Consider the following 26,488-nt stretch of genomic DNA (forward strand, 5'->3'; position numbering starts at 1 on the left):
TTGCACTCTTTTTTCCTTGCCAAGTTTTTATCCCAATTGGGTTTTTCTTGGTAAGGTTTTTAATGAGGCAATCATGAATTACAAATTTAAAAATGAATAAAGAAATAATTTTTTTATATAGTTCGTGTGTTCATTTCAAATTGTAATATATATATATATAAATATAATATATATATATAAATTGTAATACTAATATATATATAAATAACTTAATATTAAAAAAAAAGTTTAAAAAATTTGGGCAATTCGGGCGGGCTCGGGCTGCCGAATACAAGCCCGCGGCCCGTTCAAGGTGAAATTCAGGCTCGGGCGGGCGGCCCAAAAATCTCGTGCGGGTCGGGTTCGGGCTCAGGCAAATCCTCGGGCTTTTCGGGCGGTCGCGGGCGGCCCGTCTAAAGTTCCAGCACTAGGTATGAGTAATACCCCCAATAATAGCTAATTTCAGTGTTTAAGAACTTCCCAATAAACGACGGTAAATTTTGATAGCGGCAATCGATGCAAAGAACAAATTTTTATAAACGACAGTAAAATACTGAAAACGACAAAAATACTAGAACGACAAAAACTACTAGAAGCAACAACTTTTACTGAGAACGGCAATATACCATGATTTGAATCATGATTCTTGGTTCGCCACAGTGTTTTTTCTTACAAAAAATACACATAAATAAAAAATAATTATAATCTCATGATTCTAATCTATGAACTAGACGTCTCCGACCCAGTATATTCATCAGAAAAAGAAACATCACATCAAATTCAATTGGTCTTTTCTCTCGGCAAAGGAGAAATATAGCCCGAGGGATCAAATTTACAAAATCTCGCCATTTGAATGAATGGCTTGGAAGAAGATCACAAAAGTTAGGCAAAAAATACACGACAACTCGGAATCAATTATTAAGAGCTCGATCGGCTACAACAGTAAATCCATAAACTTTATCCACGGAAACGACGATGAGTTTGTTGCTTCCTTCGTTACTTCCTCCGAGCATGAAGTATTGACATTAACGGTGTTGACGATCATGTTGTCATCGACACGCTTTAAGCACAAAAAGAAGTCCCTTGATCCCAAGTTTATCACCTTCTCATCTTCATTCAAACCTACACAAATTCAGAACTTTACTTGAGAACCAGAACTCACACAACCTTAAAAAAACACAAAATAGTTTCTGATAAACAACAAGTTACTGAAGTGCTGATCAACTCGGACAACTTACTTTCAAAGCTGAAACACGAGTAGTGAAGCTCGAAACGGTGCGGATTAGTCTCCGGTAGCAACGGCCTCCGCTTCTCGGCCGCGTAAATCTTCAGCACCTCCTTTATCAAGTCCTTGACTGTCTCCTCCGTCGGCACCACCACTTGCACCGCCCCAAAACTCCTCTCCACCGTCACCTTCACCAGCACTTTCGTCAGCCGCCGCGACGACGTCGTTTCGGGAACCATACTGAAAACTCCGTACGTCGTCGTCTTTCTCTTTATTGATTGACAAACCGGTAAAAGTTGTTTCGGAGGATTTGTCCAAAACTTATCGCCTTCGGAAGATTAACGCTGTATTGCCAAAAAGAGGAAAGACAGATAACGCGCGAAGCTTCTTCGAAGGAACTTAGTGGAGTTCTGAAAATGCCCTCAGGAGTACGAGTTATTTATGGAAAGAGACGGCTGACTGTGCGCCGTTTAGTTGGTTGATTCGAGTTGAGATGTGACTGTAAGAACTTTTTATTATAGTAAAAAATTAGATATGACTGTTTTTAAAATCTTTTTATTGTAACAAAACTCAAATCGGTAAAATAAACATGGCCTGTTTATTTAGGAAATGGAAATCGTTGCACAAACTTTACAATCCGTAAATTGTTGTTTGTATACAATAATATGATCCTTGAGAAAAAAAAATGAAAGTATGATTGACGTACCAATTTGAAAAATTAATTTTGGATTATCAAGCGATTGTGATTCTTTATCTCTCCTTTCATCTATAATCGCTCTAAATTTTGTACTTTATTTCAACACACCTCCTAAATTTTGAAAATGGTTTATTTTACTCTTAAAATATGTACCTTAGTTCAAAATGTCCTTAGGTTTATAAAAAAAATAAATTAATGACATGTCACTACTTATGTTTTTATAACTATCCTTAAACTATTAATTTTAAGTCAATTTGCTCCCTTACTTTTCTATCAACTTGTCCCCTAACTTTTTAAAAGATCGAGGGACAAATTGATACAAAATTAATAATTTAGAGAGTATTTATGAAAAAATATTAATTTAGGAGGTATTTTAAACCACTTTTCATACTATAAAAGTGAAAATGACTTTTTAAAATTTAAGAGACATATTGAAATAAAGTACTGAGCATTTATGAAATTAATCCTATGACAAATATAGGCCGAGGGGGAGGGATCAAAATCTTGCCATTTGGTTGAATGGCGCTTCGAATAAGGATCACAAAAGTCTGTTGGGTTTTTTTTTTTTTTTTTTTTTTTTAACACAAACTTAAAATTTAAGGGTATAGATGTTTATAGTTATGATGATTCTATTTGCTTAATCAACTTTTCTCGATAAAAATTAAAACATCTAATCAAATCTAAAACATATAAAAAATATATTTGTTTTTCTAAAAAAAAAAAAAAAAGTATTTGTTTAAGGATATCTATTCTAACGGTTTGATGTCATTGGAAGTTAAGAGAAGTTATATTAGCAAAAAAGTTAAGAGAATTAAAGATTAGTCAGCTGGCATAGACGCTTCTTGTTTTCTTGCCTAATCGTTTGGTTTAGGTTTGGTGCTAGCTTTTAGATTTTAGGTTACCTTTTTGGACGAAATTAACAACATTTGTGAAAAGATTAATCACAACAAATTAACTTTTTCTTTAATCAGTACTGGGTTTATTTTGCAAAGATTCAAATGATTATGTGTGGTAACTGGTAAGATTAATATTAGTTAAATTTAGGCCCCGTTCACTTCGCCAATTCGAGTTTATAATTCGAGTTTTGCTACAATAAAAAGCTCTCAGAAACAGTCACATCTAACTTTTTTACTACAGTAAAAAACTCTCACATAACATCACATCTTAACTCGAATTAAAAACTCGAATCAGCGAACTAAACGGGTCCTCAGTATTTAAGAACTTCCCACTAAATGACGGTAAATTTTGATTACGACAATCCATGCAAACAACAAACTTTTGATTAACGACAAAAGTACTAGAAACGATAACTTTAACTAAGAACGGCAATATATATATATATATATATATATACATACACACATATATATATATATATATATATATATTATGAATGAAACACTACATCAAATATGTTCATTAAAAAAAGAAACACTACATCAAATTCAGTTGGTCTTTCCTACTTTTCTCTTTCCAGTTTCACAAAATCTCACCATTTGAATGAATGGCTCGGAATAAGGATTACAAAAGTTAGGGGGGAAAAAAAAATACACGACCACTTAGAAACTACAATCAATTACTAAGAGCTCGATCGGCTACAAGAGAAAATCCATAAACTGTGTCCACGGAAACGACGATGAGTTTGTTGCTTTCTTCTTTACTTCCTCCGAGAATGAAGTATTGACATTAACGGTGTTGGTGATCATGTTGTCATCGACAGGCTTTTTGCACAAAAAGAAGTCCCTCGACCCCAAGTTTATCACCTTCTCATCTTCATTCAAGCCTACATATAAGAACCGGAATTTAAAACTAGGGATATTAAGCAATAAAACAAGTTATAATGATCTGATAATATTAACCACTTACTTTCGAAGCTGAAGCAGGAATAGTGAAGCTCGAAACGGTGCGGATTAGTCTCCGGTAGCAGCGGCCTCCGCTTCTCCGCCGCGTAAATCTTCAGCACCGCCTTCACCAAGTCCTTGACTGTCTCCTGATCCGTCGACACCACCACTTGCGCCGCCCCAAAACTCCTATCCACCGTCACCTTCACCAGCACTTTCGTCAGCCGCCGCGACGACGTCGTTTCGGGAACCATACTGAAAACTCCGTACGTCGTCGTGAGAATTAATTACGGTGCTAATTAATTCCAAGAAGAAGGAAGGCAAGAGAACGCGCGAAGCTTCTTCGAAGGGAACTGTCAGAGTACGAAAATAACTCATTTCAACTATAATCAACTAATCGCTCTATAATTTCTAAACACTATAAGAGGGAGTGATTAGAAATTCTCTCAATTAATGTGCAGAAGTAGTTTTTCTCTCTATATTTTTCTAGCAATTCTAAAATATGAAGCATCATTCTTATATAGATGCAAATGGAGCAAGCAGAGTTAGAGTCGGTTTTGAGGATAAATTTTGGCTCCTATTAGAAATCGGAATGACAAAAAAATCCATAACTGCAGAATCCCAATCATAATAATATGAATATTCAATTGCGTATCTATGACAACGACCCTGAAACGAAGTCAACAATATAAAAACGGCAGTGTCTCTGTAAACGACAATATATTGCAGGGATAAATAACTCGATAAACGACGGGAAATTTTGATAGCGGCAATCAATGCAGCAAAATCCAAATCGCTGCGAACCTATAAATCAACAAATTTTCCGTAAACGATAAAAGGTACTAAAAACAACAACTGTTACTGCATCGAATTTATTCATTAAATTATTAAAAAGATGAAATTTAATTAGTTTTTCCTACTTTTCTGTCTCTCTAAGCAAATGAGAAATATAGCCCGGGGGATCAAATCACAAAATCTTGCCATTTGATTGAATGGCTCTGAATAAGGATCACAGAAGCTTCTTTTTTTTTTTTTTTTAACACGATCTTAAAATATAAAAGTGTATAGATTAATATTCATGGTAAATTTATTTGCTCAATGAACTTTTCTCAATAAAAATTAAGACGCGTGATATACTAAATAAGAATAAATCTTCATCGAATCAATAAGTACATAAAACATAAAAAAATGCAGTTTGATGTCATTGGAAGTTAGGAGAAGTTATATGATGAGAGTTCCGTTCTGTAGAAAGTGCCTACAAATTTAAGACCATTACGTTTAGAGAAATAAAGATAAAGATTAGTCTGGTATAGCTGCCTCTCGTTTTCTTGGCCTAATCGTTTGGTTTAGGTTTGGTGTTGGCTTTTAGATTTTTGGTTACCTTTTTTCAATGAAATTAACAACATTTGTGATAACAAGAACATGGATAGATTTTGTGTTGTTTAGTTTAGTGTGTGGAATAAGATATGTTGATGATAGAGTCCTAAAGAAAGCGACTAATTCCTGCAGATGATGTAGAACAATCCAGCATCGCGTATAGACAACAACACATAACGCTCACTGCCCAAAACGGCCAAAACAGAACTATAGATTTTGGACACATAAGGCACTTACTGGTGGACCAAAATAATATTCCCATGCTTTTGAAAAATAAACTCTCATATAAAATCACATCTTAATTCAAATTAAAAATTTAAATCAGCGAACTAAACAAAGCCTATAAATATTTTGAATTGTTCATTGTTGTCATGCTTTATGCATTGTACAAGAGCACAATAGATGCCAAAGAGAGAGAGGTGGTGTCATCATCGCCGCCGCCGGCAGATGTAAGAGGGGTTGGCCGTGATTGGGCGACAAGGGGTGGTGTCATTGTGAGATTGTCGTGGATGGGTGGTTGTCGTCTCACATCTCGGAGGGGAGGGTATATATAAAATATATATTTCTAGTCAAAATTATTATTAACCAAGAAAGAGTATACATTTAGCTAGGGGAAAAAACAAGTAATATAGGGCATGTTCTTTTGTCTAAAAAACTCAAAAAAAGATAACTCGAGTTTCAATTTTATTTAAGTTCACGTTCTTTTAAGTTTCAACTTTATTCAACTTTACTCAACTTTATTCGAGTTACAACTTTAACTCAAGTTATAATTCAAATTTAATAAAAATTACACTTAAATTACACTCTAAAAGAACAACCCATTTATAGGGATTGAAAACGACCGATACATTATTATCTTAATAACTCTAAAATACAAGTCAAATAAAAACAAAAAAGTGAATTAATAGTGTCCTCAAACCTCCAGTTTAACACCTTTTGTAATTTACGATAAACCCAATCCATACTTTTGTCAGCTAGCACACATGCTTATTTCCGACCATCCCCAATCAAAAGTATTGTTGAGTAAATAAAATAAAACTTGTCGTATGCCCCGGTCCCAGCTGACCCATAATCTATAGGGTAAAAAATGCCAAGCGATTTGAAAGAACATTATTAAGACATCCTTTGTTTAAGATTTTATTGGTGATAATTTATTAAAGAAATATTTTCATTTTAATACTTTCTATTATATTAGAATTTGAGTTTAATATTTTTTATTTTTAAAAATTTTATATCAGTATATTTAATTTTTAGAAAATATCTTTTTGATACTTGAGGCTTTTTTTAGACGTGAAATGTTATTTATATATTTTTATTTATTTAATTAAATTTTTTAAAAAAATAATAAAAATATTTAAAACTTTTAAAAATTAAAAAAAAAACTTAAAATCAATAACCAAACAAATCGAATCTATCACAATAATCAAACAACTTCTTCTCCTTCATCAAAAACCCAAATCTATTAAAATTAAAATTAAAATCACATATCAAAACTAAACATTTCTAGTTATTCAATGAAACCAAACAGATTAATATCTCAAAATCAAAATCTTTTTCCCAAAAAAAAAAAAATCAAATAATTCTCCTTAAAAAATAACAACAACAATCCTGAACTTTCTTCACTCTGCAACAAACCAACAACAACCGAGAACAAGTAAAGATCAAATAGCAAATTAAAACCAACAGAAAAACACACACAAATTAGCAGAACACGACAAAGATCGAACATCAAACACACACGGTGAGTAGGTGCCGGTGGACGGAGGCTTAAGATTCCGAACTTCAACTAGAGATTTCACGAGGGAGGCACTGAGTTTCGTGAGGATGTCAGCGCGAATCTAGTGCCAAATCACGGAATGTTGGTGTAAAATCCGGCAAGATTGGGGCTGAGTTCAGAAGGTTGGTCGCGCGGGTGGGGCCGGTGGCTGCAGATCTGGGCTCGCCGGAGGTGGATCGGGTGGGGGTGGGGCTCGCCAGGGCTGGGGTCACGCGAGGTGGGCATCGCCGGAGGGTGGCTGGGGCTCGCCGGTGTCTAGCTGGGAATGGAGAGATTGTCAGGAAATCAAGAGAGAGATTATCGAGGACTGAAGAGAGAGAGAGAGAGATTTTCCGTTTTTATTTTTTTAATATTAAGTTTTTTATTTTTATTTTTCAATGCTTAAAAATATTTTCAGTTTTCTTAAGAAAATTGTTGGTTTTTAATAAAAAGGGTATAAATGACATTTTACATTCAAAAAAAGTCATTCAGACATTAAAAAGATATTTTTAAAAAAATTGAGATATCAGTATAAAATTTTTGAAAAAAAAGGAATATCAAACTCAAATTTTGATATAATAAAAACCACTGAAATGAAAATTTTTCCTTATTAAACACTGCATATTGATCCAAAGACTATTAAAGAAGACATTATCTCTTTGCAGGAGTTTGGCTTTGTTCACATTATAATAAGCATTAAATAATATTTTTCTTCTTCTTCTTCTCTTTTTTTTGTTTTTGTTTTTTTTTTTTGCAATAAAATATATTTTTAACACGAGCTCAACTGGGGAGTCACACACTTGTGAGATCACCAAGCCTTAAATATGTAACTAAAATGATCCGTTGTTTTCAATACACATCATCCACTACTTTGTGCCTCTTTTGTCATACAATAAAAGTTGCATTATTGCATCTTGTGATGTCAATTATAGTGTAGAAAATGCACCAAGAGCTTTATTGGGTAAAACTTTTTTGCTTTCCACTGCAATAAGATATTACATTACTTCGAAGGAAACCAACATGAAAAATTGGATTTCCTTTTGGTGTTTGAGCAAAGTACAATGCAAATCATGATCTCCCATTGCAATCAATATGTACAACATTGCTTCACTGAAAGTAAGTTTGTATAAGATAAGAAATATGGTTTAGAATGAAACAATAACATGCCTAAATAATAATGGCATGAGATTCTGAGCAACACTAATTAATATGCTGGTGTTGCTCCGACAAATTGTGCTCGCAAATGGTTCGCGCGCAATGTCCTCATTGCGAGCAGACCAAGATCTTCCAAAGCTTTCGCGATCTTCTTACAATTTTTTGAATCTTGAGGGCCAAAAATGATGGAAGCAAGAACACAGGAGGTGGAGGAGACGTTGCTCTTTCGGGAACAATTTCGGAGGTAAACGAGGTGGACGCTCCACTGTTGCCGCTGTTGCGGCTACTGCTCTTTCGAAGATAAAAACTTCTACTACCTACATCCCCAATTATCTCTGCTTTATCCAAACCTGTCCAATTAAAGGATTGTTGTACTTGCTAGTTATAACAAGGAACAACTTTTGCCGCAGACAAAAAGGGCAATAAGTACGATGTTTTTATGGTTATGAATGCTTAACCCTATACTTGCTAACATTTGTGTTAGTATAACAAAATAAAACTTCTTGAGGTAGGCCAAAAGTTTTTTTTTTTTTAACTCTAATTTCCTCTTGCAGAATATCATAAGGGACCATATTTTCAATAGTATATGCAACAACAATTAACAAGTCTATAAATGTAGCAGAAAAAAACCAATCAACATTAATGACCTTAGGCGCCATTTATCATCCTAATTAAGGGGACCATATTTTTGGCATCATTATATTTAAATGTTCAAGACCATAACCTTGTTCATTCCAAGACCGTGTTTCCCAAAAAAAAAAAAAAAAAAATCCAAACAAAAGTTTAGAACTTTAGCTTACTTTGAAGGCTGAAATAGGAATGGTGCAATTCAAGTGAAGATGCAGCATCCTTGTCAAGCTTAGGAGTTCTGCCTTCTTCATTGTATTTGTCAACAACTTGCTTAATTGCATCTTCCACACTTGATCCTAATTTAACCATTGTCCTTAATGGTCCTGGACTTCCCTCAACTGTCACATTGACAACCACCTTTGCATCTCTCTTGTACCCCAAAATCTGCATTGCAATACGAAAACGAAAATGAACACTTACACTAACACCGTTAATGGGTTTTAACCCAAAAATTGACAAAAGTAAAACCAGCATCATATCCAATTAGTCCATTGTTTATGTGTCTATATCTACTATGCATATATTCAATCATTAGTGTTCCTAAAAAATGAATTGGCCATGACTAAAACGTTACTTTTGTGGATGGAGATAGAGAAGTTTCACTTTTCTTGTAATTGGATTTCCTTTTCATTCTTACATTTGGAGATGATTGGTAAAATTAAAAAGGTGATGAATTGACAATGTTAATTAAATGAGTAAAAGTAAAATTAACAAATTTATATTCATACAGCTTTTTGTTTGATTGGTCTTCCAAACAATTGAAAACCAAAAAAGAAAGAAAATAGATTTTAATTCAGACATTCATATTTTGCAACTACCAAACAATCCCTTAGGGAATAGGAAGTTCTCAGATCCCAAAAACCGGTGGCGATCGTCTTCGCCGGCGTCTCCCCCGGCGGTCCAGAGCGCGGGCTCCGACAAGCAGCGCTTGAGAATCTTGATGGGCTTGGAGTGCTTCAGAGATCGGCGAGGCGCCGGCGGGGTCTTCCGGCGAGGCGACGGCGACGGCGTCGGGTGCAGCGGTCTGATCCTCCGGCGGCCCGTCGCCGGTGCTCTCCGTCGCAGACCCCTTTCCGACATATAACTATGTATCTATATATGTACAGATGAGATCAACGTACTAAAGATAAATAAAATTAATGTTTAAGAAAAGTGATTTTTAGTGTATAGATCATCATAACTGAATTTTTGAGTTTAGTTAAGAGGGAGGCTTTGAAGAAATCTAGGAAGAGTTTTTTTTTCAAGAAGAAAAAGAGTGAAGGGGAGTTGAAATAAATAAAAAAATAAAATAAAAATGGTAGTTAGAACTTGGACATGGGGGTTAGCGTGGCAAGGAGGTTTCGTCGGTTTTTTTTGGGGCCAATGGTCGGCTTTTGGAGGTTGATCTCCTTATTAATTTTTTATTTATATTGTTATTTTTAAAGGCTTTTATTTTTTATTTTTATAAACACCCCAACTTTTCTAATTTGACGTTTTAGTCTTTATTTTTTTCTGACAATTAATCTCTTTAATTTAAAATTTTTTATAATTAAGGTCTAATAAAAATTAATTTTTGTTTATTTTATGATTTTAATCACGTGATATTCATATAAGCACGCGTTGAAGATAATAAAAGTTATTTATCACCTTATTTATCGGATTTATTGATATAAGAGTCATGTAACACAAGGTTAATAAATGGGAGAATTTTATCATACGGTAAATAAAAATACCCATGTCCTAGGAATTTATTTCAAAGTATTTAATTAGATTATATGATTTTGTAATTATTTTAATTTTAATTTAATTTTAATAAGATCTAACATTAATAAACATGCACTATCAGTATCTCGCGGAAGAAACCAAAATAAACAATCCTATCATAAAAGTATTTACTTATTTATTTATTTAGTGCTTGATCTCACTCAAAGTTTTTTTTTTTTTTTTTTTTTTTTGTCAATTTATCTTTGTCGTTATCGGTGTCTTTATGCATTGGATCACAGATGGCCGATTGATTATGGCGTAAAGGCCCTTATTCATATTCTCACTTTCCTTTTTAACTCAATTTAACACCCATTTGATCCCTCTCTCTCTTGCACACACAAACTTATTTTTTATTTTTTTTTTTTCGCCCTTTGTTCCCTTGTCGGTGTCTCTTTGCGTGTTCATGGGATTCCTTTTCCATAGATGTGATCTTCAAACGTTAAAAGAAAAATCGCACCAAATTCCGTGTCTCTGTCCATATATCTCCCTTTGTTTAGAAGCAAAACTACATTCCCTGGAAAAAAAAAAAAAAAAAAAAAAAAAAAAAAAAGCAAAAGCATTTTTTTTTTTTGAAATGCGACTTTTGTTTCTTGGGCTTCTTTCGGCTTTTCTGGTTTTCAATTTATTTGCTTTTTGTGAATGAGATTGATATGCACCAGCTCAGCTTTGATCCAATTTTGGTGCAATTGGGTTACGTAGACTAATTCACATTCATAAAGGGGTTTATAATTGGCTGTATTATTAATGTTAAAATTAATGTTTACGCTTAATTATATATGGGTGGGTGTAAAATTGGTCATTTGCGTGATGGAGTTCATGATAATGGAATCCAACATATTTCCATGATATCCTATTATTCATCGCATGCTCAAAGGCTTTTCAATTATTTTTTCCCTTTTTTTATTTTTTATTATTGATAGTTGTTGACGTAAAATTTAGTCAATTCGAAATTAACTCTCTCCGAGAATACTCGCAGACGTCTCTCACGAATTAATAAAGAAGAATAATCGCAGAAAAATAAAGAACACATAAGTTTATAGTGGTTCGGCAGAAATTCTTTGCTTACGTCCACTTGTGGATGCACTATTATATTCAAGATTACAATCTCTCTTAGAGTCGTAAAACAGTGCGTAAAAAACTGAATGGAGAAGGCATATTTTATTTATAGGTCTTTTACAGATCAAAGATCCCATCTCCACTTCGCGAGGGGATCATCCCCGTATCCCTAAATCTCGGGATCTAACACTTGTATTTCCACGTTTGAACGACCGAATCGGGGCAATCACCCTTATCGGTTATCTGATTTCCCGATTTGAATCTTGACAGTTTTTGCAACTTATCTCTTCCTTAGATGGCGGGATTTAATTTAGATTTGACCGAGCTGCTCTCTCGACATCGTGAACTTCACAGCTTAGGCGGAGTTCTCGACACATATCCTCTTCCTACATGAACTCTCGTCGTCTTGAGGGCATTCTACATTCGACCATTTCCTCGGCGTCAGTGACCAACTCTCGACTGAGAACGTCTTGGCACTTGATGGTAAAAGGAACGGTTAATTGCTCGACTGTGGCGCAACAATAGTGAATCTATATGTGGTCCAATAAGAAATAAAAGAGCAAAAGTGATTCTTAAGGGATGGTCCAAAGTCCCAACTTTCATGACTTATATCCAAATGATTAACATTATTGTTGCTTCACATTTAAACAGGGCAAACTAATTATGTCTGCTCCAAAAAAATGAGATCTTTAGAAGTTGCTTACCATAAACCAACTCTTTAGTCTTTTAATATATTATTATTATTGAGAGACTATAACAATACATATATATATATGTATGTATGTATGTATGTATTACTATTGAGACATGCAGAGTTTTGGAAGTCTTTTATGACAAACTAAAGGGTGATTACAAGACATTGCGTACACGTTGAGGCAAAAACATTAACTAAACAACAAAGTGGCCACAACTAACAAAAACGACAATTCCAGCCAAAACAAATAACAAATAACAAAACGACAAGAGAGACAATAAAATATTAACATTAAAGAAAACAGTGATTGATTAGAAAATCAATGAAGCACAAGAACAATCCGGCAGGGTCACTGTCACAATAAATTAAAAGAAAAAAATTATATACGACTGTTCACGGTCATGTTTCGAGTAGTGAAGTGGTATTTAAAGATCGATACAAAATGAAAATAAGTGTAATGTTTGGGATACAAATACGAAAATAACCCTAAAAGATATTTTGTTTATTTTGAAAGGAGAATTTGGTTAAAATAACCAAGTGAAAAAGTAAAATTAAGAAAATGACTTTTTTAATTTTAATTTTATTTATTTCTCCTTCCGTCAGTCTCTTTCTGCCGGAATCAATGGCAGCTCCTCCCGCCGGTCTCCTTCCGCCGGAATCAATGGCAACACTCCATTTCTCTCTCTTCTTTTCTTTCTCTCTCCCCAAAAGGTCGAGACCCACCTCCAAAATCACGCCGAGAATGTCGAGAACGTGGCCGCTGAAAATGGCCCTGGCGACGACGCCGGCGAGGTTCAGGGCTCTGAACGTGCCGTTGATTGTGCCGTTCACGATCGCGACGTCGAGGCTCGGATCGAGCTGAGCAGTGGATTTGTGGGTGGGGTGAATTTCTGATTTTTTTTTCATTTTTCTTTCTTCTCAGAAAGTCATTTTGCAAATAAAAATTTTTGAAAAGTTATTTTACTAATAAAACTTTCCTATTGAGTTATTTTTACAAAGGCCTCTTTTGGAAGTTATCGTCGTATGTATATCAGAACTTAATCGTTTTAAAATATATTGTCGTTTCCTTCGATATTTTTGTTGTTTCTTAGATTTATTTTCATGTGTATTTTGTTGTCGTTTCTAAATGGCTGATGTCGTTTTGTTTACCTTGTCGTCTTAATAATAGATGATGTCCATGGTTGAAGAGTAAATAAATTGTTTTTTATAAGATGTTGCATGTTGTGTGTTTTAAATATATGACGTCGTTTTGCTTATTGCATAATTTTTTGTTTTGAATAAAGTTTATATTTGAAATGTAATGTTACCGCTATTCTTGAAAATTTGTCTTTTATTAATGATAGTCACTCTCGCAGAATAAAAGCAAATTATTACGGTAAAAGGGGGTTATTGGTTAAAACGAAAGGAAAATATGTATTAGAACTAATCTTTTTATATCAAAGTTTCAAAAACATAGAGTAAAAATGGTAATAATACTTATTTCAAGAAAAAAGAGAATCCAAATACAAGTCAAAAAACCACACCAGTAAACCACGAAGAAGTCCCAATTGCAGTCAACTTATGATTAAAAACCCTAAGGCCAAAAACAATCAGAACCACTAATATCGTTACTTGTTAAGAATCAAAACCAATGGCAAAATTTGTTAATGGAATATAAATCGGGTAGTCGGAAAGTAAATTTTTTGATAAATACTAATTACTGAAGATAGATTATCTTCTATCCGAGTTATACCAAAAGAAAAAAAGTAAACAAATTATTTCAAATTTAATTCTCAACAACATACTTTTATATCTTAACATAATTCCCACTCTAAGATATAGGATTAATCTACATCCATTAGAACAAGGCAGTACAAATCAAAAAGCAGTCTGTATTCAACACCCCACACCCCCACCCCAAGTTTTTTTTTTTTTTTTATTATTTATTTCCCCCACCCCAAGTTTTTTTTTATTAAAATTCCATCAATCGGATAATATTTTTAAAAAAAATACATATTTCAAGTACAAGTCAATTAACCATTACAATGATAGTATGGTTATTAATTTTTCTAACAAAAAATTATTAAAATACCGACTTGTAAAAGGATTCCAATACCCGGGCTTTCCCTTCAAGTATCAGTAAGACGATAGTATTATTAATAATAAACGAATTATACTTCAAGAAATTAAGAAAATTATCCAAATACGAGTCAAATTCAATAACTAATACTCGTTTCTTTTTAAAAGGAATGTTATTAATCTGTTTCCTTTTTATTTTTTGAAGTCTATCAAAGTCTCAGAAACATAGAATCCAAATACAAGTCAAATTGCAGTTAAGTTATGATCATAAACCCTACTGCAAAAAGCTATTTGATTATAAACTAAGCACATCTATTCATTATCGATTGCTTGTTAAACTCACTCACTAGCTTTCAAATCTTCTCTTTCTCATAATGGCTCGCAACAATCTGCTATACGACACCATGTATACTTCTATGGATCACGATCACGACGATCTCGACGATGTATTGCTCGACGACAACGTCGGCGTATTTCCTGCGGAGGACGAATTACTCGACGACAACTTCGACTTTGCTATGGACGATGATGTGATTGAAGATCTGGAGTCGTTATTAATGGCGGTTGAACATGACTATTTTCCGGATCCGTTGCTGCGGACCGATCTCGCGATGTGGTTTATGGGAACAACATCAGTTCACGATCATCTGTTGGAGGACGCTTCATTCGATTGCGGTTCTGTTTACGGGATTGATATTGATCATGATCATGAAGATGATCAGACAGAGTTGAACAGAGCAATTGGACAGAGTTTTTCGGAGTCATCCAAGGCGTTTGGATCAGTGTCGGCGGCTAAATCGGCGGTGGAGGTTCTGGAGAAGTTCAAATACGAGAAAAACAATGAATCAGAGCAGATGACATGCGTGATTTGCGTGGAAGAGTTGATGAATGGGTCCCACCTCACTTGTATGCCTTGCTCCCATGCTTTTCATAGTGATTGTCTTTCGCAGTGGTTAAATGAGAATCATCAACGGCGGAGTCAGGATTTTATTTTAAGGGAGGCATAAATTAAAAATATGAAAAATGTTATAAATGCTAAAACATTTAGGGCTCGTTCACTTCGTTGATTCGAGTTAATATGTGATTTTATATGAGAACTTTTTACTGTAGCAAAAAAGTTAGATGTGACTGTTTCTGAGAGCTTTTTACTGTAGTAAAACTCGAATTCTAAACTCGAATCGGCGAAATGAACGGGGTCTTAATATTGTTGGCCAATTAGAACCACGTTTGATACTTGTATATTTATCAATTTATTGAATTTTTTGATACGTGAATTAAAATTTTACAGCGTTTAATTTAAAAAGATTTTGAAAAAAAAAATAGTGTTCATTACTTCAACAAGGTCAAATTAGACAACAGATATTTATGTGAAAGTAGTAATTAAGAGGGTTAATTACTTGAAAAAATGCTCAACTAGAGACACATTTGGGAAGTGTATTTTAAAAAGGGCCATTTGAATTTTCTTGTGAGACTCACTTTTTATGTATATAATAAAGATTATATGAAAAATATATATATATTAGAAGGGACAAATTTGAAAAAAAAGTTTTAACTAAAGTAAATTAAAGAAAAATAATTCAATCAGATTACACCAAAAAGTATAAGATTTAATATGAAAAGCTCAAAAGAACAATGAAAAAGACCAAAACGCATGAAATAAATATTTAAATTAGATTTAGTGGAGATATTATGAAATTTTTGTTAATGAATGGGTATATTTGAAAAAAAAAAAAACTTGAAAATTGATAGGGTGAAAATTAAAAAACCAAAAATCAAGGGGGGCATAAGGGGGTATATATGAAAAAACTTGAAAATATATAGGGTGAAAATAAAAAAAAATAAAAAAGTCAGGGGGCCCCCTCTGCCTTATTTCCCCCGCCCCTGGGAATCATACTAGCCCCATCTGTCGTTTCAAATTGCCTAGTCAGTGATGTTTATATGTTGCGCATGTTTTGACTTGTTTAATTAGTTTGTCCATGTCTGCATGATCAGGCACCTTTTTTTTTTTTTTTCAAATTTATTGTAATTTTTCTTTCATTTAATAAATCAAGTGGGATCTTGTTGTTTGATAAGTTCTCCAGTGTGGATGCCAAAGTAGTTAAAATGTTTTGGAGGTCTCCCTTTTCATTCACTAAAACAAGTGTAGTTTCTTTTATTTCACTTAATGGTGAAAAAAGCTGTTGTGATTAAATATCAATTTCTTAATGCTCTAATTCCCGTCCTAAGCTAGCAGTTATTAATTCTGTTAGTTTAAAAAAGACATTTAATTAGAATAAGTAAAACTGTAAATTATAGAAATATAATGTCTATTATAGAAACAATCCTCAAACAAAATTCTTAAGATTACAAAAGTTCAAATCTTAAAATCTCTAAATTCGTCATGTGATCTTAGACCATCTTTCTTAGTCAACTGAAACGTTAATTATAGAATCTATATGCATCATAATAACTATATGAGCAATAACTCAGTAAGTAAATTATAAATCAAATTTCACTTTAAAATACAAACTTTAACTTTAGAGTCCTCTTATATAACGTTAGTCTTCTGCTATTAGAACCCCTTGCATATGACTCTTGTCTTAAAAACTCTTATTCCTCAAGAACTTGACCATCATTGTCTAATTATTAATTCATAATAAATATAAAATTTCAAATTATACTTAGAAAACACTTTTAAATTCGCATAAAAACAAGTGAACTTCTTTAAAGACATACTATTGTTTAAGTGATGTAGTGAAAGATCAACTTACCTCTGACTACTTAACAAGATAAATAGAACTCCCTATTTTCCCTTTCCTTTCTGCAAATCGGTAGCAAAGCTCCCAAATTAACCAAACTCACTCATGTATGCATATAAGAAGAAATTCTTGGCGGCAAGTAATAAGTTAACATACCATTTGACCAAGTGGCTGCCCCATATTGCATGTGGCTTAGTAATATCACTAATAGCTTAATCCGTAGCCAAGATAGAAAGGTTAATAGCTTATTCATCAAACCTATAAACGACTTGTCTAATTCTCTGGCTTGATTATCTATCCATTAGCCACACAATTGATAATGTTTATCTCAATTTGCCACCACATGCTTGTAACGATATCAATCACTACAAATGTAACGGCCACCTCACACTTGAAACATTTCTATCCTGTTTCCCTTATTACACATCTTGCTTAAATTTATGCCTAAGCTAATACAACTGTTCTACCACACTATATATCCCATCATAACTTTAAAGCAAACTCATGCTTATTATCTAAAATAAATATTCAAAAATCATAAAAATAAACTATATTACATAGTAGATGGTAGATACAGTGACCAAATTGAATCAAATGCTACAGATGTTACAAAACAGTCCTCGTTTTAACGTATATGTTTATAACCATGGTAGTTGTAGTTTGTTCCTCACAATATATTGACGTTGCAAAACACTCATATAGTACTATATTCTTTATAAAAACTTAACCGATAATCAGGTACTTTTGCAAATTAGTACTTAGTTGCACTCAATTTCTCAGCTACTTAATAGCAGCATTGAATTTGTCTAAACTAGTAATTATGAAGAATACACATTAAAAAGCTGCTATCTGTATGGTAAGCTGGTCTTTTTTGAAAAGACCACAAATTAAAGGTTCCAGATTACAAATAAAGAAAACCGTGAAATAATATACAAGTTGAAAACAAATTCTATCAAACAAATTTGTAAACCAGCTATCTCTTTCTGCCTCGAACGCAAACCTTTCCCCTCTGCTCAGTAAACATATAATATATCTGAATAAACACAAGAACTCAAGCCTTCATGATATCAAATTACCAAAAATCCTGTTCGGCATGGAAGAAGCAAGCGTATAGATGCAAAGTTTCACTTCTTATAAAGGGATCTCGCAAAGGATGAAATCATTGATTTAAGAGTGAAGATCAGATTGCTGATATAATTATGACCAAGCCCCTCAAGTTGGCAACATTTTCAAGGCTAAGAAATGTTTTAAGACTTGCGGTTTGAGAGAGGGATTGTTGAATAAGTCAGAAGTTTTTTATTTCAAGTATCCGTGGTGTTTCCTAGTCTTTAATTAGGGACCAGTTCAGTTTGTTTTTGTTAGTGGAGTACGTTGTCTTTAGTTGCCTAGCACGTACGAGTCTTTAGTATGTTTGCTATTTCTTTTGGTTCTTTCCCCATCGTGCGTTTTGTCTATATAAAGGCTATTGATAGTTGTCAGAAAAAGGATTTCCCCTTATTGTGCTTTATTTGTCTATATATATATATGCTGATCTTCCGTAAGTGTGTAACATATCGTTTTAAGTTTGCCCAGCTAACCAGTAATATTCATATTAATAATTAAATAAGAAAAATAAAAAGAGTAATAGAAGAACAAACCGATTTACTGTGGTTCGACAAAATGTTTATATCCACGGATTAGGAAGAAATAGAGAATTTACCAATAAAAAGCACTATTAAGGTTTCAAGACACATATTCTGGTAAGTCACCTAAAATTAAAATCAAGAACCTTCCTAAAATAAAACTAAATATTAACAAAGTCGAAACTACTAATAAATATACTTTCTCCAATATTCTGTCCCTAATACATATGTTAGTTAGCTTTATAATTATGATTTATATGTAATATTTTGACCTTGTTTAATTAGTTTATGCTTGAATCATGCACTTTTTTTTTTTTTCCATTTTGCACGTACGGATAGATCCTTTGAGGGGCTGCAAGTAACTTTTCAAATCTATATATTGCAATTGCTTTATTTAATAAATTGAGTATATGCTAGCTAGTTGTTATCCCTTATAAAAACTGTACGTTTTCTTGTATTCTCTTAATAATGGTGCAAACAGTATTGTGTTTGATTATCAATTTTCCGATCGATGATCTTCGAATTAATTAGTAGATAGTATAATATAATGTCCAATTCATCGAATTTATTGATATGTAACAAAACACTCGTTACCGACATATATATAAGTACTAGTAGTTGAAGTAATTATATATTTTTTTTTTCGACATTGCTGTTGGGACATTTGCGGACCTAAGAAAATTAGAACGCTATAAAAAATTTCGTTTTGTTAATTGAGAAAATGGAGGAAAGTTACTATAAAAAAGAATATATAACTAATAATTTACTAAAAAAGAAAACAATAAATGATTAACTATTTCAAATTTTATAAAGTCCTAAAAGGAGCTGTCTCATGAGATTCTAATCCTTAAAGAAATCAAATAATTATAGGGGTCCAATGAAAGAAATTAACAATAACAATAGTGTACGTTACTATCTTTTACCTTAAATCAAATTAGAAATCAAATCAAATTAAATCTCAGCAACCTTATAACTAATTACCTTGAATCTCACTATTTAAGAGTTTATAAAGACGCCAACCAAAAAAAAATAAAATAAAATAAAAAAACAATAAGAGTAATGACTGGTACAGAAAATCTCCATCGATCCCTTAGAAAATCACATATACGTCACCATAAAGAACACTACAGATTATTTAGTCCACCGAAATCTTCGCCATTCTTGCTCTGCTTTTGTGTTCCGTGTTGTTCACAGAATCCGCTCAGAAATTAGTACTACTCCGACGGAACACGCCGTCAGATGGTACTACACTCGCGACGAAATTCATCAGCCATTCGGCAGATTATTGAAGTCCGTCGGCGAATGCGAGGCGGCGGTGGCAAGAATGTTGTCGGACATACGGATCCCATTTGCCTTTAACCGTCGGAATCGTAATTGTCTGCATTGGAAGGAGCTTGAAATTTTCGAATCATCGGTAGAAGTTATAGATTGACATGATCTAGAACCTCGCGCGGCCTCAACGACGTCGTTATGAGGATATCGGAAGCCGCTGCTCGTGTTGCGGCGGCAGCGGCGGGAGATAGGCAGGCTGAGACGGTAATTAGGATTGAGAAGCACACAATAGTCCCGCACGACAAATTTCGCTGGTTGGTACGTGGTATGACTAATGATAATGATAATGATCAAAATTGTAATCATAATAATGGTTGAGATCATAATTCAGAGTTTGACTTGGCGGCGGCGGAGACGGGGGAGCAGTCTGAATCGGTGCAGTCGGCTGTTCAAGGATTGGAGAGGTTGATATACGAGGGGGGTAGTACTGATCATGATGATCATCATAATCATGATGATGAGTCAAAGTTAATGACGTGTGGGATTTGCACGGAAGAAGTGATGATTGGGTCCCAACTCATACGCATGCCTTGCTCTCATCAGTTTCATGAAGATTGCATTCTGCAGTGGCTAAACAAGGCAAATTCATGTCCTCTTTGTCGTTACAGACCTTCCACTAATAATTGTTTGGTGTCGTCTTTGTTAATTCCATATTAGCTTTGTTATTATTGTTTATGTATTGGATTTCATGATTAATTTTTTTCCCCCGCTAATTAAAGGGAGACATGCATTTAGATGAACTTTCTATGCAAATCCACCAGTTCAAATATCTCGTTTCGTTTTTTTTAATCACATTATAGTTCTCTTCTTTTTTATAATTAAAAACCAAATAACGTGCTTGAAACAATTATTTGGCTGTTTTCTTTTTTTTTTTCTTTTTTTTAATAAATAACTATTTGTTTGTTGGCAGCGTTTAGAGGGGGAGAAAAGTTTACAACTGTCCATTTGTGTTGAATTTTTAGGCGCTCATAATGGTGCATAGTCTAAAAGTCAACGTCTGAATTTTATTTGGAATAAAATCTATGAGATGTGAAATGAGAAAGTACCCTATTGGAAATATTATGAAATATTTCTAATATCTTAATGAATTGATGAGTAATAAGATAACTTACTCTCTGACAAATAATAAAAAATACTTTCTATATTTTTTACTTGCTCTTTTTATGATATGTGTGGTTATAAATAGATAGATAACAAGACACAAATTGAATAGCGTAACATAAATATGTCAGATTTATGATAGTTTTCTCTCTATGTAGACGCGCGCATGTACCCGGTGGTATATTTTCCTTCAATTTGTATATGTGCATAAATAATATTAATACTGGAGAACATATTAGGAATTTAAATATAGGATTAAAGTGATTTAGATTATTTATTTAAATTCATATTTATCTATTAGGATATATTTGAGTTCTGATTATTTCACATTTATTTAAATTTAAATAGTGATATTCAGAGTTTGATTACTCTTAGGACTTATGTGCCAATAAATAAACATCTTTAGGTTCATTATTTTTAGACTTTGATCACTGATATTGAATATCCATATTCTGCCTATTGTTTCTCAACTTCTTCTCAATTCCTATCTCGATTCTTTTCTATCTCTTTCTTCTTCAAATACTTGCAACAATGTCCGGTGAACGTGTCTTCTTCGACATGCATCCAATTGAAAGTAACATATACGTCACAGCAGAGGAGTGTATTAGCCCCATATTTGACCCAAACCCTTCAAGCCCTAGGTTTACTTTAAGCATCCGCGCCACTCAAAGAATCCGTTCGGACTCCAACGCCGATGAGGACATCAGAGTAATACACAATTCTTTCCAAGAAATCTCCCACCACTTCGACCCGCTACGAGCATCCGCAGGCGAACGGGAGGCGACCGTGACGGGCATGTTACTATTCGACTTAAACATTCCGTTCTCCATTGACGTGGGAGAAGACGATGTGGATAATCTGTTTTGGAACGTTGTTGACTCTCGTGAACAAGAAGCCTTGCATGGTGGCCTCTACGAGGTCGTGATGAGGATATCGGAGGTCGCCGCACGTAGCGCCGGTGATACTGTCTACAATCGGGCTGTGATATTGATATGGATTGAGAGGCGCTCGACTGTCCCACATGAAGAGTTTCAAAGGTTGGCTGAACATTCAAGAGTACTCCCACTTGTTATTGATAATCATGATGGTAATGATGAAGTTTATGATGATGGTGATGGTGATGAAGATCCATTCGGCTGGGTTTTTCAGAATTTTGGCGAGTCCAGATCTATGCCGGGGGCGGCGGATGAGTCGGTGGTGGAGGCGTTGGAGAGGTTGACATATGAGGAATTTAGTGATCATGATGATCATCATAATCATGATGATGAGTCAAAGTTAATGACGTGTGTGATTTGCATGGAAGAAGTGATGATTGGGTCCCAACTCATACACATGCCTTGCGCTCATCAGTTTCATGAAGATTGCATTCTGCAGTGGCTAAAGAAGGCAAATTCATGCCCTCTCTGTCGTTTCAGTTTGCCTTCTAGTAATAAGCGTTCAGTGTCTCTTTTAATTCCAGATTAATTAGCTTTGTTATTTACTTATGTTTTGGACTTCGTGTATTGGTAGACATTCGGATGAACTTTTTTTTTTACGTGAATCCCATCTAATTATGTATCTTTATCTCGTATCAGATTTTTGTCAGTTATATTTTCTTTCTTTCTTTTATTTAAAAACCAAATTATTTAGGTTAAGTGTGCCTCAATAGTGAAATTTGTTATGCTCCAACTAATAGAACAAAAAGATTAGATCTCACACCATCCATCATACCAAACCGGTTCTTGTACAAAGCTTTGGTTTTCACTTATTAGCTACTGTTTTTCACTGAAGAGATTAAAATACTTAACCTGTTTGGTTAGAGGATTCGTTCTACTGTTTTTTTTCTTTTTTTTTTTTGTAGAGGAAAAGAGATATCGGATGAATTTGTTATTTTCCATTAAAAGTTTTTCATGAATATAAGGAAGCATGTATACATGGCCGCATTACTATTCTTCTTCCCCTTTCACCTTTCTTATTCTTGGAACAATTTTCGTGAAATAGTCGATAAGAGGGGGAAAAGAAAAAATATCAAATCAGTATGGAAAATTTGAACTTCAAACTGGCAACAAGAAAAACCTCTTCGAAATCAGATAATCATTTTCATTTTAAAAGTTTGATGGATGGTAGATACGGAAAAGCCAAGAAGGAAAAGAGAAATAGCTGCAGTTTTGCAGTGCATATAAAGAAGAAAAAAGAAAATTGAAGAGAAAGTTTGGACTTTTTAGTAATTTTGCATCTGTCAGCGTAGCAGCCTCTTAGCCACGTGCCTCACCTAATCGTTTCGAGATGCAAATCACGAATTTTATTCGTGATGTGTAGGCTCTCTTACTTAGATTAACTTTTTAAAAGAAAAACATATTAACTATTACAATATTTTTATTTATTAAAAAATGATTAATTTCATTGATGTCCCTTAAATTTTGATGTCATTCCCACTTTACTCCTAAATTTTAAAAACTCTCATGTTGTCCCTTAAATTTTTAATTAATCTCATTTAAGCCCTTTTGTAAGAATATGTATTAAAATTAGACCAAGAGAAAGGAGTTATGAGTAGTCATATGCTTTTTATTTGTTTGTTTTTGACGGATTTTCAAACAGATTGACGACGTGATTGTATTATTCTCTTTTTTTCTATCTGTTTTAAACAAAAATTCCAACATAAGAGATTAAGTGAGAACAATTCAAAATTTAAAAAAAAAAGTGGGAGCTTTTGAAGATAAAAAACAGACCGAGAATGACGCCAAAATCTTAAGGCTATGAGTGATAAAAATGCTTAAAAAAAAACCCTATTACAATAATGATTTTAAAAGGATTCCATCGTCTTATCCACTTATATACTGATTTGTACACCCAAGGAATAAGACTAAACAACTAATAACAACATTAATGCCTCCTAAGTTCATCATTCTTTTCTTTTAAAAATTCCATGAAGATTTTTCACCCTAGCTTTCCGTTCAAGTATCAAAGACACAGTAAATTGACGACTTAGTTCAAGAAAGAAGCCAAATTCGAGTAAAATTCAACAATACTACAGTACTCTCGTTTGTTTTGAAAAAGGAATGTCCTCTACTAATCTATTTTATTTTATTTTATTTTTTTTACTTTCTATCCAAGTTTCCGAAAATACACGTCAAATTGTAAACTTGATATAATAAACCCTAATTAGGCCAAAAGCTATTTAATTATAAATTAAGCACACCTGTTCAGAATAAGAACCGCCACTTTACTTGTTAAACTCACTCACTAGTTTTCACAACTCGTCTTTCTCATAATGGCTTGCAACAATCTGGAATACGACACCATGTATACTTCAATGGATGATCAAGATCGCAACATTAATCTCAACGACAACGACATCGTTAACGATGACGTATTTCCATTGGAGGACGAATTACTCGATCAAGATCGCAACATTAATCTCGTTAACGATGACGTATTTCCATTGGAGGACGAATTACTCGACGACGACATCGACTTTCCTGTGGATGACGTAGTTCTTGAAGGCGAGGAGCAGAATCTAGATGATGTTATAGATTCGGGGTTGTTCTTGGCGGCTGAACAGGGCTACTTTTCGGAGCCGGCGTTGCGGGCTGATCTCGTGCTGTGGATTACGGGGGCGACATCAGTTCATGATCATATGTTGGAGGACGCCTCCTTCGATTACGGTTCTGTTTTTGCAAGCGATGATCAGGGAGAGTTAAACAGAGTAATAGGACAGAGTTTTTCGGAGTCGGCGGCGGGGGCGTTTGGATCAGTTCCGGCGGCTAAATCGGTATTGGAGGCTCTAGAGAAGTTCAGATACGAGAGAAGCAATGAATCAGACTTGATGACATGCGTGATCTGCATGGAAGTGGTGATGAATGGGACCCACCTCACTCGTTTGCCTTGCTCTCATGTTTTTCATGTTGATTGCATTATGGAGTGGCTAAACGACAATCATACTTGTCCTCTCTGTCGATTTAAATTGCCTAGCCAGTAATATCTATGTGCTCGGCATGTTTTTTCTTACCTACACAATTCAAGTTATGACTTGAGTCGTGCAAACTTCAATTTATTGATGTATAATCATGCATTTTTTTTAGAGCCTTTGAGGGCTTCTTGTTGTTTTTTAAATTTATTGTAATTTTTCTTTTACTTAATAAATCAAGTTATCTTCTTATGATAAGTTCTTTAGTAGTTTGATGTGTTAGAGTTCATTGAAGTTAGTTTCTTTCTTTTCATTCATTGAAAAAAGTTTTTTTTTCCTTTGATGGACCAAACACTATAGTGCTTAATTATCAATTTTCCAATGATCCTTGCATTAGTGGCTAGTAGATGCAATAACCAACTGAATTAAATGCTTTTGATGTTACAAAACACTCGATAACGTCATAACATATATAATTATTCCTTGCAAACTATTTTCGTTATAAAACACTCATATATTCTTGTCAAAACACGTCCAGGGTACTAAATTATTTACATAGCATTACTTACATAAGGTATATTATTGCAAAGTACTTGACTGCATTAGTTTTCAAACAATGATTCCATTTCTCAGCAATTTTTCAGCTACTTAAATATCAGCATTGAATTTGTCTAATTAATTAAACTAGTAATAAGTTAAAACACTGGCTTATGGTAAGCTGATCTTCTTTGAAAAGTTCACAAATTAAAGGTTCAAGATGAGGAATAAGAGAAATAGTGTGTTCCTCAAAGATTCATTGACGCTATTAAATGTATTGCTCTGCAACTTATCAGATATGTTAACATTTTCAATCATAAAAAATAGTAGGTCTATAATCAATACTGTTGTTTAATTTCATCCGTCGTCGTTGCACTATAATTAATGCAACTCCAATGTTTGCAACATATGAATTAACATGGAAGTATTCAATATTATTGATCTATTGATCACCAATTTAAATCCTAAAAAGCAATATTAGCACCAATTCTGTCGCGCCACATCTCATGACATTTGTTTCCTTATTTCACATCAGTGTAACATTTATGACCATGGCTTAGCTTCAATACATGAACTTATTTTTTAAGTAGAATTGGAAGTAGAATTTTTTCTTGGAAATCTTTTAGTTAAAAAGAATTTTGTTGGAAAATGATCAAGCAATTTTAGCCAAACATAACTTGGATAAAATAAAACCGGGCATAAGCATTAACAGAGAGAATCTACAAAAAATTAATCTGGAAACAATTTACACTAGTTATAACTAATGCCCACTACAAGGGCGCATGACAATCTGTTTCTCTAATGTTATCTTTGCGTTAGACGCTTAGGTTATGGATTAGAATCATAAGATTAGAACTATTTTCGATTTACATGTATTTTTTGTGAAAGAAAACACTGTAACGAACCATGAACTATGATTCGAATCAGGTTACGAATCCCCCAACCAAACAATCGAGGCATTTCATGTAAATAAGCTAGAATAATTAATTAACCAAGAAAACTTTCAACATACATATATATATATATATATATATATAGCTTATAATTTTTTGTCCATACGA

At 33.7% G+C, this 26,488-nt stretch overlaps 7 protein-coding genes across 7 annotated transcripts; 4 read left to right on the forward strand and 3 right to left on the reverse strand.

Moving 5' to 3' along the window:
* Positions 1–913: 913 nt before the first annotated feature.
* Positions 914–1,567, reverse strand: LOC21405976 (uncharacterized protein At4g22758). Its single transcript, XM_010109814.2, has 2 exons — positions 1,218–1,567; positions 914–1,101 (listed from the first exon to the last, which is right to left on the reverse strand). Exons 1-2 carry the CDS (start codon positions 1,441–1,443, stop codon positions 914–916), a joined length of 414 nt encoding a protein of 137 aa, XP_010108116.1. The 5' UTR covers positions 1,444–1,567.
* Positions 1,568–3,496: 1,929 nt separating this feature from the next.
* Positions 3,497–3,996, reverse strand: LOC21405977 (uncharacterized protein At4g22758). Its single transcript, XM_010109815.1, has 2 exons — positions 3,768–3,996; positions 3,497–3,684 (listed from the first exon to the last, which is right to left on the reverse strand). Exons 1-2 carry the CDS (start codon positions 3,994–3,996, stop codon positions 3,497–3,499), a joined length of 417 nt encoding a protein of 138 aa, XP_010108117.1.
* Positions 3,997–7,838: 3,842 nt separating this feature from the next.
* Positions 7,839–10,018, reverse strand: LOC21405979 (uncharacterized protein At4g22758). Its single transcript, XM_010109817.2, has 4 exons — positions 9,479–10,018; positions 9,106–9,200; positions 8,831–9,044; positions 7,839–8,380 (listed from the first exon to the last, which is right to left on the reverse strand). The coding sequence occupies exons 1-4, from the start codon at positions 9,738–9,740 to the stop codon at positions 8,139–8,141; spliced, it is 813 nt and encodes a 270-aa protein (XP_010108119.2). The 5' UTR covers positions 9,741–10,018; the 3' UTR covers positions 7,839–8,138.
* Positions 10,019–14,585: 4,567 nt separating this feature from the next.
* LOC21405981 (E3 ubiquitin ligase BIG BROTHER-related) lies at positions 14,586–15,218 on the forward strand. Its single transcript, XM_024173281.1, has one exon. It carries the CDS (start codon positions 14,586–14,588, stop codon positions 15,216–15,218), a length of 633 nt encoding a protein of 210 aa, XP_024029049.1.
* A 4,823-nt stretch (positions 15,219–20,041) lies between these two features.
* LOC21405982 (E3 ubiquitin-protein ligase SDIR1) lies at positions 20,042–20,560 on the forward strand. Its single transcript, XM_024173282.1, has 2 exons — positions 20,042–20,168; positions 20,235–20,560. Exons 1-2 carry the CDS (start codon positions 20,042–20,044, stop codon positions 20,558–20,560), a joined length of 453 nt encoding a protein of 150 aa, XP_024029050.1.
* A 975-nt stretch (positions 20,561–21,535) lies between these two features.
* LOC21405983 (E3 ubiquitin-protein ligase CIP8) lies at positions 21,536–22,468 on the forward strand. Its single transcript, XM_010109821.1, has one exon. It carries the CDS (start codon positions 21,536–21,538, stop codon positions 22,466–22,468), a length of 933 nt encoding a protein of 310 aa, XP_010108123.1.
* A 1,786-nt stretch (positions 22,469–24,254) lies between these two features.
* On the forward strand, positions 24,255–24,962 carry LOC21405984 (E3 ubiquitin-protein ligase CIP8). Its single transcript, XM_010109822.1, has one exon. The coding sequence runs from the start codon at positions 24,255–24,257 to the stop codon at positions 24,960–24,962; it is 708 nt and encodes a 235-aa protein (XP_010108124.1).
* The last annotated feature ends 1,526 nt before the right edge of the window (positions 24,963–26,488 follow it).

The sequence above is a fragment of the Morus notabilis genome, unplaced genomic scaffold, assembly GCF_000414095.1.
Source record: "Morus notabilis unplaced genomic scaffold, ASM41409v2 Scaffold87, whole genome shotgun sequence".
In the NCBI taxonomy this organism is placed as follows: Eukaryota; Viridiplantae; Streptophyta; class Magnoliopsida; order Rosales; family Moraceae; genus Morus; species Morus notabilis.